The sequence below is a fragment of the Jaculus jaculus genome, chromosome 9 (genome assembly GCF_020740685.1).
Source record: "Jaculus jaculus isolate mJacJac1 chromosome 9, mJacJac1.mat.Y.cur, whole genome shotgun sequence".
In the NCBI taxonomy this organism is placed as follows: domain Eukaryota; kingdom Metazoa; phylum Chordata; class Mammalia; order Rodentia; family Dipodidae; genus Jaculus; species Jaculus jaculus.
The window spans coordinates 33,103,510-33,119,577 of NC_059110.1; the positions used below are offsets into that span (position 1 = coordinate 33,103,510).

Genomic DNA, 16,068 nt, shown 5'->3' on the forward strand with positions numbered 1-16,068 from the left:
GTTCATGCTTCTTGGAAATATATAACTGATAAAAAAAACTGGAGACACTACTAGATTCTATCTCTGTTTAGTCTTTGCTTCATTAAAACAATTCTTAGTTAAACTTGAATTACTGTTTTAGGATTTTCAAAGGTCAATGTCATGCATGGATCACTGTAAAACCTCACATGTAAAACATATATTCATTTGGATTGATATTTTTTAAATATTCTTTTTAAAAAAACTTTTTGTTATTTATTTGAGAGAAAGAGATAAAGAGGCAGAGAGAGGGAGAGAGAGAATGGGTATGCCAGGTCCTCTAGCCACTCCAAACGAATCCCAGATGCATGTGCCAACTTATGTATATGGCTTACAGGGATCCTGGGGAATCAAACCAAGGTCCTTTGGCTTTGCAGGCAAATGCCTTAACCACTAAGCCATCTCTCCAGCTCTGGATTGATATTTTAATAGTAAAATTATCATATTAATTCACATTATTTAAAAAGAAGTGGAAAGATCTTTTTTTTTTAAATTTTTTTGTTCATTTTTATTTATTTATTTGAGAGTGACAGAGACAGAAAGAGGGAGAGAGAGAGAGAGAGAGAGAGAGGGAGAGAGAGAGAGAGAGAGAGAGACAATGGGTGCCCAGGGCTTCCAGACACTGCAAACGAATTCCAGATGTGTGCGCTCCCTTGTGCATCTGGCTAACGTGGGTCCTGGAGAATTGAGCCTTGAACTGGAGTCCTTAGGCTTCACAGGCAAGCACTTAACCACTAAGCCATCTCTCCAGCCCGAGAGATCTTTTTTATATGACTATTATACAACAATAATGTTACTTAACAGTAGCATGCAGAATTGTGATCGCTAAATGTGTTCTTTTTCTAATTGAGACAAAGAATTCAGGGTGCAGAAAAGAATTCAAAATTCTTTACAAATGATCTTCAATCACTATGCAGTGCTATATTCCAATTCTCAGAAGAGTCTTTTTAGATTAAAAAGTGCTTCAGGAATTTATAATATGAAATTTACTTCACAAGTGAAACGAATAAAAATAAGAGGCTTATTTTTCCCAAGAGAATCTAATTTTCATCACAACAGGAACTTTTTCCACCTTTGTGCCCTTTGTAAAATTGAGCACTGAACATAGCTGTGGAAGAAACAACAAAATATTTGAATTTGCAACACTCAGGAGGCAGAGGCCATGAGTTTAAGGCCACCCTGAGACTCCATAGTGAATTCCAGGTCATCCTGAGCCAGAGTGAGACCCTGCCTCAAAAAACAAACAAACAAAAATATTTGAATTTGAATTATTACAGCTCCAAGTCATTTGAAAAAACAAGTGGGATGGTCAAAGCAGATCCGGACAAATAAAAAACAATTAAGGAATACTATGTAGGAAGAAATTAGCAAGTCTTTTCCATGTGCACCTAAGTTCTAAAAAGTGCTAAATCACATGAAGAGAAAAAGGAAGAAATTATTCATAATAGTGGTTGAAAATAAGACCCTTCAACTTGCCACTCTAGACCTAAGTATGTATTTTTGCACTTGAACTTAATTCCAAGTTGGTTTTGAAATCCCTACATTGATTTTTTTTTTTTTTTAGTGTGTATCTGCTTCTCCAGAAAATAAATTAGTTCTTGATGAATCACTCCTTAAGACTTTGTCACTTGCAAAAAGTTTGATTGCTTTCCAGAACCAGGGATAAAAAAGCATATATCAAGGGTTTCATAGCTGAATTATAGTAAACACACCAGCCCAATAGCTCATAAACATATGCTGGAGTTATGAAGTCCATGTAAGCATTGATCACTGCATCAATGACGTATGGTAGCCACAAAACAAGAAATGCGGCCATGACAATGCCCAACGTTCTGACCACCTTCCTCTCTCTTTTGGCTACTCTCTCCTCATAGCTTTCTATGGAGGACTGAGCTTGGCTGCCTGAACTTTCTATCTTCCTTGCTTCATGCTTAGCCACCAAAAAGATCTTACAGTATATGAACACCATGGCCACTGTGGGGAGAAAGAATAATAGGAAGCAGAGTAAAACCCAATTTTGATTTGATGGACCCTGAAAGCCTCCCACATAAATTAGAGCAATGACTTTCCTCGATCCCTTCTTCACTGGTTCCAGGTAACAGCAAAGAACCAAGAGACAGCAATGCATACTCCTGAAACCAATATGGTGAGCTTGGTTGGGTAGGAGAGTGGATCATGACAGCAATGTACCTGTCAACAGAGATGCAGCAGAGATGAAATAAAGATGAAAAGCAAAAGGACATGTCAAAGCAGCTGTGGGATCTGCAGCCACTCTCCACAGTCCTCACAGGCCGAAGGGCATGACTCACTCCCACCAAGATGTCTTTACAGGCCAGGGTCACCACCAGAAAGTTTGTAGGTGTGTACAGATGTTTGAAGTTGATGATCACAATAATGAATAAGTTTCCAACCACAGCCATCAGGGGCCCTTGGTCCCAGGGCAGCGTAGAGGATGACTCGAGGACCTGGAGAATAAGAAGTCTTAATGCAGGATCGTTCATGTCATCATAGCACATGCAGTCTCAGGGTGGCCTCAAACTCAAGACAATCCTCCTACCTCTGTCTCCCAAGTGCTGGGATTAAAGATGAGCACCAGCATGCCCAGCTCAGCATACACTATTTGTTAGCAAGAAAAAGTATGGAGAAAACTTGCAGGAAGGAAGTGCACAGGATTTCAAGTTGGCATATGTTAGTCATTGTGCCAGGCACTTGTGGGACATTCTCTATGTGCAAAAGTGTTGGGTAGTGTCTATATTTATTACCTGATCTCAAGGCTGAATTAATGGTGCCATGACAAATTTGTGTATATTAAAAAGATTAAACCCCACAGTTAAGTATAAGAAGTTTACCTTCTACTCCCAAAGCCTTGTCATGAACAGGCTTTGAAGGAACATAGAGACATTGTCCTAGAATCTGGTATGGACAGGGATGGTGTCACCTCAAATCTGTGTTAAAATCTTATGTCCAGCCAGATGTGGTGGCACACGCCTTTAATCCCAGCACTAGGGAGGCAGAGGTAGGAGGATCACCATGATTTCAAGGCCACCCTGAGACTACATAGTGAATTCCAGCTCAGCCTGAGCTAGAGTGACACCCTACCTCAAAAAACCAAAAAAGAAAAAAAACAAAGGTCTTACGTCCCCACACTCTAGTCTTGAACAAGATAAATGAGTTATGACAGATGTTAAGCATTGGCTCAAGTCCTTACAAATGTTTTTGTAATAGGACTCAGACACAAACCTGTACAAAGAAAATTTTCATCTGCAAGACTAAGGGGGAAAGCCTCTGGAAAGGAACTCCTGCTGGTGTCCCTTGATGTTTGACTTTTCCTTATCCTCTAGCAGTCTGAGAAGCAGATTTCGGCTGAGATCTCGTGGTCTATGTACAGTCTATGTGTGGCAGCCCAAGCAAAGAAAGCAGAACAGCAAGCGAGAGTTGGGCATACAATAAAGACTAGAAATTTCACATCATTAACAAGATTTACAATTCAGAAAGGTGGGTGACACAATTGCATATGGCAAGAATAGGCACACAATATTAACAGAGAAGATGCTTAGAAAACATTTTATGATTCATTTTAATGCAGGAAGTAGTTATACAATGGTTTAACTTTAACCTCATAATTTCCAATTATGAAACATCTTTTCTTTCATTTTTACATTTTATTTCATTTTAACTTCCTAAATTAGAAAGTATCTTTAACATTCTCACCTTAGTGCATATAGTTACTCTGAAAACACACTCATGGTTGATGTATGGCAGCTTAAAAAATGCCCATTCAAGAAAAGTCTTATTGCTTTCCTAAACCAAGGATAAAACAAAGCATAAATCAGGGGGTTCATGGCTGAGTTATAATAGGTACTCCAGCAACAGATTTCATAGATATAGGCAGGTGTGATGAAGCCCATAGAAGTGTCAATTATTGCATCAATCACATAGGGAAGCCATGACACCATAAAGGCCACCACTGTGATTCCCAGGACTTTTGCAGCCTTTCCCGCTTGGCCACTCTGGCTTTGTAACTGTCCAGAGATGTTTCTGCCCTGCCACTATCTATGGTTGTTTCAATCTTTAGAGCTTGCTGTTTAGCTACCAAGAAAACCTTACTGTAAAGAATTATCATAACTAGGGCAAGTATGAGGAATAAGAGAAAATGTACCACAACCCAATCTTGATTTATAATGATTTGGCAGCCACCCACGCAGTTGAGAGCACTTGATGTCTTCCATCCCATCATCACTGACACCCGTGTAGAACACGGCACTGCTATACACCAGGGGCAGGATCCAGGACACAGCAATGCACACCCCGGACACAGACCCCGTGAACTTGGTGGGATAGGCCAGAGGGTCAGTGACAGCGATGTACCTGTCGATGGAGATGCAGCACAGGTGGAAGAGAGAGGAGTAACAAAACGCCGCATCACAGCACGTGTGGAAAGTACAAAATTTATCTCCAAAGTACCAGCAGCTCTCGATGGACCTGACCATACTGAAGGGCATCACGGTGACACCCACCAGAAAGTCAGCAGCGGCCAGGGAGGCGACCAGGAAGTAGGTGGGAAAGTGTAGCTGCCTGAAGTGGAGGATGGATGTCATCACCAGGAGGTTTCCAGCCATGGACAGCACAGTGCCAAAGCCAAAAACTGCATAGAGGATGAGCCGGGGCCCAGGCGAGTAGGGAGTCTTCACGCAGGATCCATTCACGTTCTCATAGCAAAGCTGCAAAGCTGGCTGGGAGAAGTTGCTGGCCATGGTTCTGCAACCTGATGCTTGCTGTGTTCTGTCCTTGTGAAAGGGAGCAATAACTTTGACTTAGGGAAATAGAAAAAAAATATCTTTGTATCTGGAGAAATGATTTCAAATATTGCCTGATATTCTTTGCTTTTTCTATTGATTCATAATCTAATTAGAAATTTCAAGACTCAGAACATCATTTTCCCTGTTATTAGTCTCTTAATTATTCCTGTAATTGGGTTACTGTCAATCACAGACAAATATAAGGCTTTTCTATAGCCAAGAAATCACATTACCTAAATAATTGAAGATGTAAAATGATCCCTTGCAAAAGATAATCTTTGATAATGTAAGCACACGTTTGAAATGTCACCCTTTAATAGGATTCTATGCCCTTAGATGTTTTGGGAAGCCAGCCAATCTGTTTTACCCATTATAAATTCCACACCTGCAGTCCCCACAGTGCAAGGTGTGAGTCTTGAAATAAACTTATGATTAATGATTGTAATTATTATCTTCTACAAGTCATGTTTCTCTGCACTCTGCTAATTTGTGAGTATACTTCTTATTCTCACTACCAAGGACTTTTATAAATTCAATTATGCAGAAAAGGCTCAGGTCAGTATTTAACAGTGATTTTATCCATTCCATATATATAAGAGTAGGAAATTCTTCCTCCATTTTATATAAAACAACTATCCAGTAACAGATTTTAGAGACATTTCCTCCAGTGTAGTAGATTTCAAATCTTGAATATAGAAACATGATAAGCTATTTAGGATAAAGATATACTAATCATTTGCTAATTATGAAAACAGCATATATTAAATTTGTGGCATGAAAAAAATCCTTTACACTAACATCAGCCCAACTCTTCCCATTAATGCTAACTCAGTTTCCCTATAAATTTTCAAACCTAATTTTGCTATTTAGGATAAAGATATACTAATCATTTGCTAATTATGAAAACAGCATATATTAAATTTGTGGCATGAAAACAATCCTTTACACTAACATCAGCCCAACTCTTCCCATTAATGCTAACTCAGTTTCCCTATAAATTTTCAAACTTAATTTTCTGGGTTGTGATGGAGGCAAGAGTCAAGGATAGTTTCCATATTCATAACTTGTCAAGAGAAAGCTATAGTAAGGGCTGGCAAGATGCTCCACTGGTACAGGTACTTGCCTGCAAATCCTAATGGCCTGGGTTCAGTTCCTCAGAACCCACATAAAGCCAGGTGCACAAGTGGCACATGCATCTGGAGTTCATTTGTAATGGCTAGAGGTGCTGACACACTCATTTTCTCTGTCTCACTATGTATGCAAATAAATACATAAAACAAAAAAAAGAAAGCTACAGTATAGAAGAATACATTAACTTAGGATGTTGATGAGTTAGGCTTGTACCGGTTGAGGGGACATAAAAGTGGGTCCTTTGTAGGTAGTGTGACCACTGTGGTTTTGCCCAGGAAAGAAGCAGACAGAGACAGATATTTGATGTTTCTGTCATTCTGCTAGTGGTGAAGCCATACAGGTAAACTGAGCACCTGGTGTACCTCTGCCATGGTCCCTCGGATGCGGCACTCTGGCTTTGTTGCTTGGATCCTAGTATACACAGTCACAACAGAAATAGGAGTATCAACTGCACAGTGATACCCATAAAAGAAAGAGCAGCAAATGCTACACAGGGGAAGACAGGTAAAAGTGATCCCAGGGAGCCAGTGGAAAGAAAGAGGCTGGGAGAGTTCCTAGCCAGAATATCATGTTGAAGCAGTGAGTTAAATAAAAACTAAGACTTGTGGGTTTCCGTTAACAGCTAGATTACTGATATGCATAAGTAGACTTTTCTGTGCAATGAGGGAAATAGCATCTCTAATAGTCATGAGGCACATTAAGTATGAATGGCTATGGTTGTGGGAGACAATCTGATGCAGTGAGCACTGGTGAATATTCAACTGCAAGAGGAAGACATATGTGATAGGAAACACAGATTCAGAAAGCATCCAGTTACAGTTGTTCCTGCTTTGATTTTATTATTTGAGGGTGTTGAAGAAGAACTAATGAAGAAGCCGAGACCAAAAACTAAGCTCTTATTGGCAACATTTTCTTGTCAATAAGAAACCAACCAGGTACAGACCCAGGCTATGGAACATGAGTTCAAGGAAGTAAAAATAATGCCTTTTAAAGCCATGGGACCACCATGACCTGCCCATGTCCTTTTTTTTTCTTTCCCAAGGCAGGGTCTCACTCTAGTCCAGGCTTACCTGGAATTTGCTCTGTACCCCAGGCTGACCTTCAACTCACAGCGACCCTCCTACCTCTTCCTTCCAAGTGCTGAGATTAAAGGCATGCACCAAACACAGCTCCATGTCTTCTATTATATAAGTTGACCTCTGAGTGGTTCTGATGAGTACTGATGGCTGGCATCAAGAAAAGAAAGAGCTGAGCGTGGTGGCACATGCCTTTAATCCCAGCACTCAGGAGGCAGAGGTAGGAAGATCACTGTGAGTTCAAGGCCACCCTGAGACCACATAGTGAATTCTAGGTCAGCCTGGGCTAAAGTGAGACCGTACCTTGAAAATCAAAAAAAAAAAAAAAAAAAAAAAAAGAAAAGAAAAGAAATTAGTCAAATACCATAGTCATATACTCTCAGTGCCCAAGGAGAAAAGCAAGCACAAGATGTGAGCACACTGAAAACAGACATTTTTACTTGTACATGAAGAAACAGAAGTGGAATATAGGATTGTAACACCTTTAAAAGAACCAAAAAAAGGGCTGGAGAGATGGCTTAGAGGTTAAGGTGCTTGGCTGCAAAGCCAAAGGACACAGGCTCAATTCCCCAGAACCCACATAAGCCAGATGTACAAGGTGTCACATGCATCTGGAGTTCATTTACAGTGGCTAGAGACCCTGGCACATCCATTATCTCTCTCTCTCTCTCTCTCTTCTCTCTAAATAAATAAATAATAAATAAACGTGAAGTAAACTTTTTTTTTTTTTTTTTTTTTTTTTACAAAATGAGGTGGGCATGGTGGCACATGCCTGTAATCCCAGCACTCAGGAGGCAGAGGTAGGAGAATCATTATGAGTTTGAGGCCACCCTGAAACTACATAGTTAATTCCAGGTCAACCTGAGCCAGAGTGAGACCCTACCTTGAAAAACCAATAAATAAATAAATAATGCAAATATGCCCTTCTAGATAGTAACAAATACTCAGTACACATATTTAAAGTTGGGGTCTAGAGGAAGGGTTCACACCTCCCAACATAGGTAAAATGATCCTCATGCAATAAGATTTGCTCCAATTGCATCTAAATATTAGTCGTTCAGGAAAGTGTTCATCTAGGGAGATACCAGGATGCAGACATAAACTCACATAAAACCTTTGGAGTGACATGCCTCCTGGGTGCCTTCTTTTTTTTTTTTTAATTTTTTTTTTATTTAATTGAGAACGACGGACACAGAGAGAAAGACAGATAGAAGGAGAGAGAGAGAATGGGCGCACCAGGGCCTCCAGCCTCTGCAAACGAACTCCAGATGCGTGCGCCCCCTTGTGCATCTGGCTAATGTGGGACCTGGGGAACCGAGCCTCGAACCGGGGTCCTTAGGCTTCACAGGCAAGTGCTTAACCGCTAAGCCATCTCTCCAGCCCCTGAGTGCCTTCTTGATTCATGGTATTTTATATATGACAAACAATTAGGAACACAAAGTAAATTTTAGAGAATGACTGTGATTTTAGGTCCTTTCAGAGATGGAAGGAGACAACTTAAAATCTTTCCTGGTCCCAAAGATATGATTTTTGTAAGTTGAGAACAAAGTAAAATCAAAAGCTATTCAATAACTCTTCCACTCAAATGAGAAATCACAAGGAGACATATATTACTAAATTAGGACTCATAACATCAACAAACAAAACAGGTAACACCATTGGGCATGTTACAGAACATCAACGTAATGCATTACATTGATGACGTGCTGATCACACAGGAAGAGCAAGTGGTACCAAGCACTGTGAAGGCCTTAATAAGAAATAGGTTTCTGGGCTGGGCTGGAGAGATGGCCTAGTGGTTAAGCAGTTGCCTGTGAAGCCTAACTACCCTGGTTAGTGGCTTGATTCCCCAGGATCCACATAAGCCAGATGCCCAAGGTGGCATATGCATCTGCAGTTCATTTGCAGTGGCTGGAGGCCCTGGTGTGCCCATTATCTCTCTTTCTCTCTTTCTCTGTCTCTTTCTTTCTCCGTCTGTCACTCTCAAATAAATAAATAAAAATAAACAAAAATAAATAAAAAATAGATTTCCTGGAAATGTGTAGATTGGCCTAATGAAAAGAGATTCAGGGGTCCTACTTTAAAAATATTCTACACAAAGGAAAGGACAAATGACAATATGTTGTGTCTCCTACAGCAAAGAAGGAAGCACCATGTCTGGTTGACCTCACTAGAATCTGATGGCCACACACTTCACACATAGGCATACCCCTGTGGCCCATATACTTGATAACAAAGATGTCTGCTAGTTTCCATGTAACTGGTATGCAAGAGAACTCCAAAGTAAGGTGGGGCTTCAATGGAAATCTCATAATTAGTGACCTTGTGTTGTGGTAATATTAATTACAGAAAACAGTATTGGTATAGATGTTGTGGCAGGTACCGTTGTGTGGTGATTTGATTCAGGTGTCCCCCATAAACTTAGGTATTCCAAATGTTAGTCTTCCTAGCTGATGGCAATTGGAAATTAAAGCCTCCTGGAGGTGGAGTATTGTTGGGGGTGGGCTTATGGGATTTTTAGCTGTTTTCCCCTTGACAGTGTTTGGCACACTCCCCTGCTACTATTGTCCGCCTTACGTTGGCCAGTGGGTGATGTCCACCCTCTGCTCATGCCATCATTTGCTCCTGCCATAATGGAGCTTCCCCTTGAGCCTATAAACCAAAATAAATGCTTTTTCCCCAAAAGCTGCTCTTGGTCTGGTGATTTCTGCCAGCAATGTGAACCTGACTGCAACACATGGGGATTAACTTTGAGTCCTTTGCAGTTCTGGATTAAGGCCAAGCTATTTCCTGTGGAGGATACAAGGCAGGTGACTCTTGGTGTGCTACTGAGCCCAGGTAGTATTGCAACTTTTGGCTGTGCACATCAGAGCATGCTGTGTGCGACACCTTCCAGCATAAGCTAAGCATTATGGATCCTCCATTGGAAATAATCCATCCAAGGCCCAGCATTGGCAGGCTGGTGGGTGCACAGGAGCTGCACGAGCCCGAAATTCATGTTTCCTGCTCCGTTGCATCTCCACCTCCCACTTCAGGTAGCTGGAATCAAACCCCAAGCTGGCTGTATGGATAGGTTGTAACAGTGAGTTGTTGAGTGTGGGTCAAAAATGACCCAAGGTTGAATTTGAAATTTGCTCAGTACTGGCTGTGGATGAGCATAGAGAGGCAAGCCGCTCCCAATGGCTGAACTGTTGGTTTTACTCAATTGGTATTAATACCAGACTATTTCCCACCTAAATAAATCTCCCCTAGAGCTATATTCTTGGTAGTTTTCTTATAATTTTGTCCACTACCATCTCAAAAGAGAAGCCCTCTGTATTCACATTTTATTTTTGATGATTTCATATGAACAAATTAATTTTTTTCAGCCAATAGTTATCACTTAGCAGATGTACTGGTTGCTTTCACATTCTAGGGCCAAAGATCCATCCAGTAGCTGGTTAAAAGAGGAAATGGTTTTAACCTGGTAGAATCCTTCATGGTGGGAATAGCACAGCAGGAGCTGGAAGCCAGGGTCACATCATCACACTGGCATACAGGAAGAACAAAGAGAACAGCAAGCAGGTTTAAACTACAAAACCTCAATGTCCCTGGTACCCAGGGACACATTTCCTCCAGTAATGCTCTGCCTCCAAAAGGTTCCACGACCTTCTCAAATCAATTATTACAGGGACATTATACATTCCTATTGTTGATATAATCTATAAGGCTAAGTTTATGTAGCATTGTCCTTATGTTAAAATAGTGTCCTCTCTCATTTGCCATGTGTGTGTTTAGAGTGCATATGTGTGAGGATGTTCAAACAGAATGAAAAATCAAAGTCAGCTCCATTGTAATTCCTGGGAGAATAGTCCATGTCGTACTTGTGATATTATTGAAGATCTTCCTAACTAGTTCACAGTAGTAGTAAAGTCTTGACTTGGAAGGCTTGACATTTTAGCCCATGGAATTTATCCAAAACTTGCTTCTTCATTAATGTTTCTTTAAATTAATATTAACAATATGAAAAAATGCTAATGTCAAAAATTCACAGATTGTAAATGGTTCATATAAATATCTTTTTTATTTTTGCATGAATGTATTATCTTTAATCTTTGGAATCCTGCTATCTCTAATGAATATTTAGAGTTATACTTCTTTATAAAACATATAATTTTAAACTCATTTGACTTTTTTGATGTGTATGTGCATGATGTGTATGTGTTCTTGAGCGTGCATATCACAGCACGTGTGTGGATGCCAGAGGACAACTTTCGGGTGCTGGTTCTCCTCTTCAACCTACTTTGACACAAGGTCTCATGTTCTTCACCACGGCTTTTCCCCAGGCTGGCTGGCCTTGGGCCTCCAGTGGAATTTCCTGTCCCTGGCTCTCGGGATGAGTTGTGAGCTGGGACTACAAATGCCTGCCACAGAGTCCAGCTGTTTCCCTGGACGCTGGGACTCTGAACTCAAATCCTCACGCTTGCACAGCAAGCACTTGACCCACTGAGCCTCAGCCCGGACTTTCATATTTGCAATCAGTTACAAGAGTCTTCTCACAGAATGCCACAGCTCCCTCTGAGCTCTAGTGTCTAATTATAGCATAATGCATTCACAACACTCTGCACATAGTCAACTAGGTTTTGTGGTTAACAGGTTCAATTATGAAATTTCAGAAAAGTAAGCTTACAAATGCATGTCATAAAATTATCTCAAAAGAAACATCCAAAGAAAACTTTTCCTACTGAGATCTGATAAAATATGAAAGAAGCCCTATTTTTCCTACAGTGGTTTATCACCTCTCTTCACAATCTGTCTATCTACTTATAATATATCTATCACTGTAGGAATCTTCATTATCATCTTAATTCCATAGTAAGAAACTCCCTTTATACACAGGTTATCTTAATCAAAGTGTAAGTCAGTGAACTGTGAACTGTGGAGGTATAATTCAACCCCAAGCTTCTGACCTTAAGAGATCACTCTGGACCACTACATTGTGCACAGTCTTTGTAGATTAAAGGAAATATCTGCTTTCAAAACTAAACCAGCTGTGAATAATCCTCACAGTCAATGACTGTTGTATCAGCTCATATGTTCTCAATTCAGATAAGGCAACTCAATGTAAATCCAAATGACATGATCTAACACTTCTTGTTAACTACAAAGTGACATTTAACAAATATTTCAAAGACTAAAACTGAAAATTTTCAAAGGATTATTATAGATATTTTCTATTTTAAAAATCACATAAAGAAGGCAGTGATAAATATAGTTTTTCACCACACGTTGCCAACACAGAACATAGAGAGACCTGGCTGGAATCCAAAAGAGAGCCACACCCCAGGCAGTCAGCCCATCGAGCACTGGCAAGGGCAACATGAGCCTGTGGGGGGAAGTGGCCAGCAAAAGTTAGAGCCAGCAGGAGTCTAAGCTACTCAGAAGCAACCAGCCTGACAAGAAGTACATACCAGTGCAGTGGTGGCCCACAGCCTTGGTGGGTAACCAGTGGCTTTCTGACTGGCTAACAGATTGGTTCAGTGGAAAGGAACCTATATCTGGAACTAGGAGCCAGGCCCGAATCCCATGGAGACAAAGATTGTGCTCTCCAATGTCAAGCTCCCACTAGTCTTTGGCTAAAAGAGGGCCTACATCCATCAAACTCTCCCTAAATTAATAACACTTATTCTATTTAACCTATGCTAATTTCACTCTCTGTTGAAAAATCTGTTTTTGTTTTTCAGAAGGTAGTGAGACCTGAGGAGATAAATAGTAGCCAAGGCCCAGGTAAAGCCATCAAGGAATTGGGGAGGAGAGCAAGAGTGCTGCTTCCATGGTGAGCCTGACAATCAGCTCCAAGGTGAAGGAAACAGAATTGAGGATACTCAACACCTACCAAAGCAGAGATCCCGAGAATCCTAAGAGCTCATCACTGAAGTAGACTTAAAACACACCCACTACGGCTCAGGGAATTTTATGGAGGAAGGGGTTGGTAGAGCTACAGGTTGGGACATCATGCCCAGAGACATTGCCTTTCCCCCCAAACTGACTTCTGCTCCCACAACACAGAACCCACAACCTCATGGGGAATACCAGCAACCCCACTGAGGAGTGGGGTCAGGGAGGAGGGTAAAGGTGGTACCAACACATGATGTATGCATGCAAAGTATGTTCTTGATTTAAAAAAAAACCGTAAAAATGAAAAAATACATATAGACTTAAAGATTTATGGATTATTCACATATTTTCTTCACAAATATCTTTGAAGATTTAAAAATTGCAAAGCAATGTGCTAGATATTGAATTGTCTAAAACAAAGCCTTACCTGAAAATATTTTTTAAAAATGTAGCATTTTCTATAAACATCAGATTTGTTGACTTACAAGGGACAGATATGTATAAATATAATTTCTTTTATTAAAAATATAAGTTCAAAGATGAATTATTTTGAAGTAAGCACTGAAAGCAAAATGCATGTCCTTAGACATGCAGAAATTTTATTTGTTTACAATATTTTCTTTTTTGTTTATTATGGGTTTTTATTTAATTTTCTGTATTTGTGGTTTGTATCATGATTCTAAGGGCTATATACATAATAAAATTAAAAAAGAAGTACTCTTAAACAAATTTATATTTTATTAATAAAATTTAATATATTTTAATAATGACACATACATAAGAGACATGGTGTTTCAATAACTGCATTTGTGGCATAAGCAGATTAATTACTTCTCTGCTAGATATCTACAGCCTCCCATTGGCTGCAGCAGACAGCTCCAGATCCACAGTTCATCAGGGAGGAAAGACCCAGCTCAGCTACAGGTCACAATGTCAAAGGTGACTTTGCAGACTGGCTTGCAAAGTGGAGATCAATTCCTCCCACAGTGGGTCTCACATAATCCTTAGCTCCTCAGGAATTTGTTTTGCAACTGAAAAGAGGTTTACAGTTGATTTCTAAGAATCAGTGAGTCACTGGAGAAAGGGAGGTGCTGTACCAATAATCTAGTTGTTTGGGGAGAAATAAACACTTTTCATTGAAAGATTACTTTATAGAAAAGTTAATAAAAAGAGTAGAACATAAGCAAGAAAATTGGATGGAAGTCTTTTCATGCAAGGATGTCCTCTACAAGTAAAATGAACATAGAGTATATTTTAATTCCTGCAGCTTGTTCTACTCATTATTAACAAGTCCTAATGTTAACTTACAGTTGCAATTGAAGGAAAGGATATGTGTTTTTATACAGACATATCTGATTCACCAGCCAAGCTTTGAGTTACTTCTTAAGGAATGAAAGGAAGGGAGCTTAACCATGCATCCATGTAAGGCAGTCTGGAGAGCTGCTCTTTTTTTTTTTTTTTTTAAATTTTTTATTTATTTATTTGAGAGTGACAGACATAGAGAGAAAGACAGATAGAGGGAGAGAGAGAGAATGGGCGCGCCAGGGCTTCCAGCCTCTGCAAACGAACTCCAGACGCGTGCGCCCCCTTGTGCATCTGGCTAACGTGGGACCTGGGGATCCGAGCCTTGAACCGGGGTCCTTAGGCTTCACAGGCAAGCGCTTAACGGCTAAGCCATCTCTCCAGCCCTGGAGAGCTGCTCTTGATGGTGTTGTCTGAACCACAAACAGTTCTGCAGTAAAGACTCAAAACCCCTTTGTCCTCTTTTGCCCTTGTCTCTCTCCTAAATCCTTTCAGACCATTCAAAGTATATTAGCTCACACATGTCACACAGCTTAATTTTTAATCAAATATTTCCAAACTGCTTCACCTATAAGTCACACAGCCTTCAATGTTCATGAACTACTTACTTAGTGCCCTTTCATTTCAAAGATAAGCCTGTGTAGAACAGGCTGAAGACTTGAAAGATGGTTCAATTGGTAAAGTGTTTGCCACATGAGAATGAGACCAGCACTCATGCAAAACCCAGGTGTGGCAGCACATACTTGTGATCTCAGTGCTGGTGAGACAGAGGCAGGAGGATCCCTGTAGCTTGCTGGCTATGTAGGCTAGCCAAATTGGTTAGTTTCAGGTTCAGCAAGAGGCCTTCTTTCAAAATATATGATGGAGAGCTAGACAGATGGCTCGGAGGTTAAGAGTGCTTCCTGTTCAAACCCGAGGACCTTAAGGTATGCTGAGATCACCAGAATTGGAACCCCCTTATCCATAGTAAATAGCTGGCCATAGCCACATGCACCTATAATTCCAATTGTTGTGCCATGACCCCTGACCAGGAGCCAAGACCCCCGGTCACCCAGGAATCACCTAGAGGACCGCCACAGAAGCCGAGACACTCGAATGTAAAAGCAACAGGTTTCTTTTAATGTCAAGCTTAAGCAGGGACTCAATCCACACAGACCGACGCAGCGGGAGTGGGAGAGAGCCTCGACCTTCTAAAAGTAGGGGTTTATAAAGGAAAAGAGTGGGAAGGGGGAAAAGGGGTTACATCACATAGCATCTTTTAAAATGATTGGTTCCAAGAAGGCGCGCACGGGAACATTTCTAGTTGCTCATCTCTGGTCAGCAGACTGCTTGCAGATCCTATCTTTTGCAAGGGGCCGGAGGCCCCCAGAGCTAAGTATTTCTGGAATGTCCTGTTGAGCAAGCGAGCATGAGTTACAGAAGCAAAGGTCGGCACTTTAATCAGTTAGTTCCTTATCTGAGCCGAGCCCGGGATCCTCCTTTGTTCACAATGGTTTGTCCTACAATGGCAGTGTCATTGTTTAATTAGTTACGTGTTATTTCTTTCTGGTCTCTCACAATTCCATAGAGAATCAAAGCCCAGAGTCAGAGTCCCACAGGCTCAGGAATCACTAAAAAGATTATGGGTCGCATGAAAGATTGGGCAGCAGAGAGATGGATTAGACACCTGACGATCAGCTTCCCTCTAGCCACCTTGGAGGAGCACCACCTCCTTCGCCAAGACAAGCTTATGTGGCAACACACACACACACACACACACACACACACCATAATTTATGTAATCATCAACCTAAACAGAGGATTAATCAGAAGTTCAAGGATTTCAGTTTTCAGAAGACAATCATCCCCACCTTAGTCACTGTATC

The 16,068-nt window shown here is 40.7% G+C and overlaps 1 protein-coding gene and 1 pseudogene across 1 annotated transcript; both read right to left on the reverse strand.

The window, feature by feature from the left end:
• Positions 1 to 1,578: 1,578 nt before the first annotated feature.
• LOC101605467 lies at positions 1,579 to 2,534 on the reverse strand (annotated as a pseudogene).
• A 1,209-nt stretch (positions 2,535 to 3,743) lies between these two features.
• On the reverse strand, positions 3,744 to 4,772 carry LOC101599123 (trace amine-associated receptor 8a-like). Its single transcript, XM_004651198.2, is given in 3 exon segments — positions 3,744 to 4,009; positions 4,012 to 4,235; positions 4,237 to 4,772. Coding segments are annotated over 3 exon segments (1,026 nt in total).
• Positions 4,773 to 16,068: the final 11,296 nt, after the last annotated feature.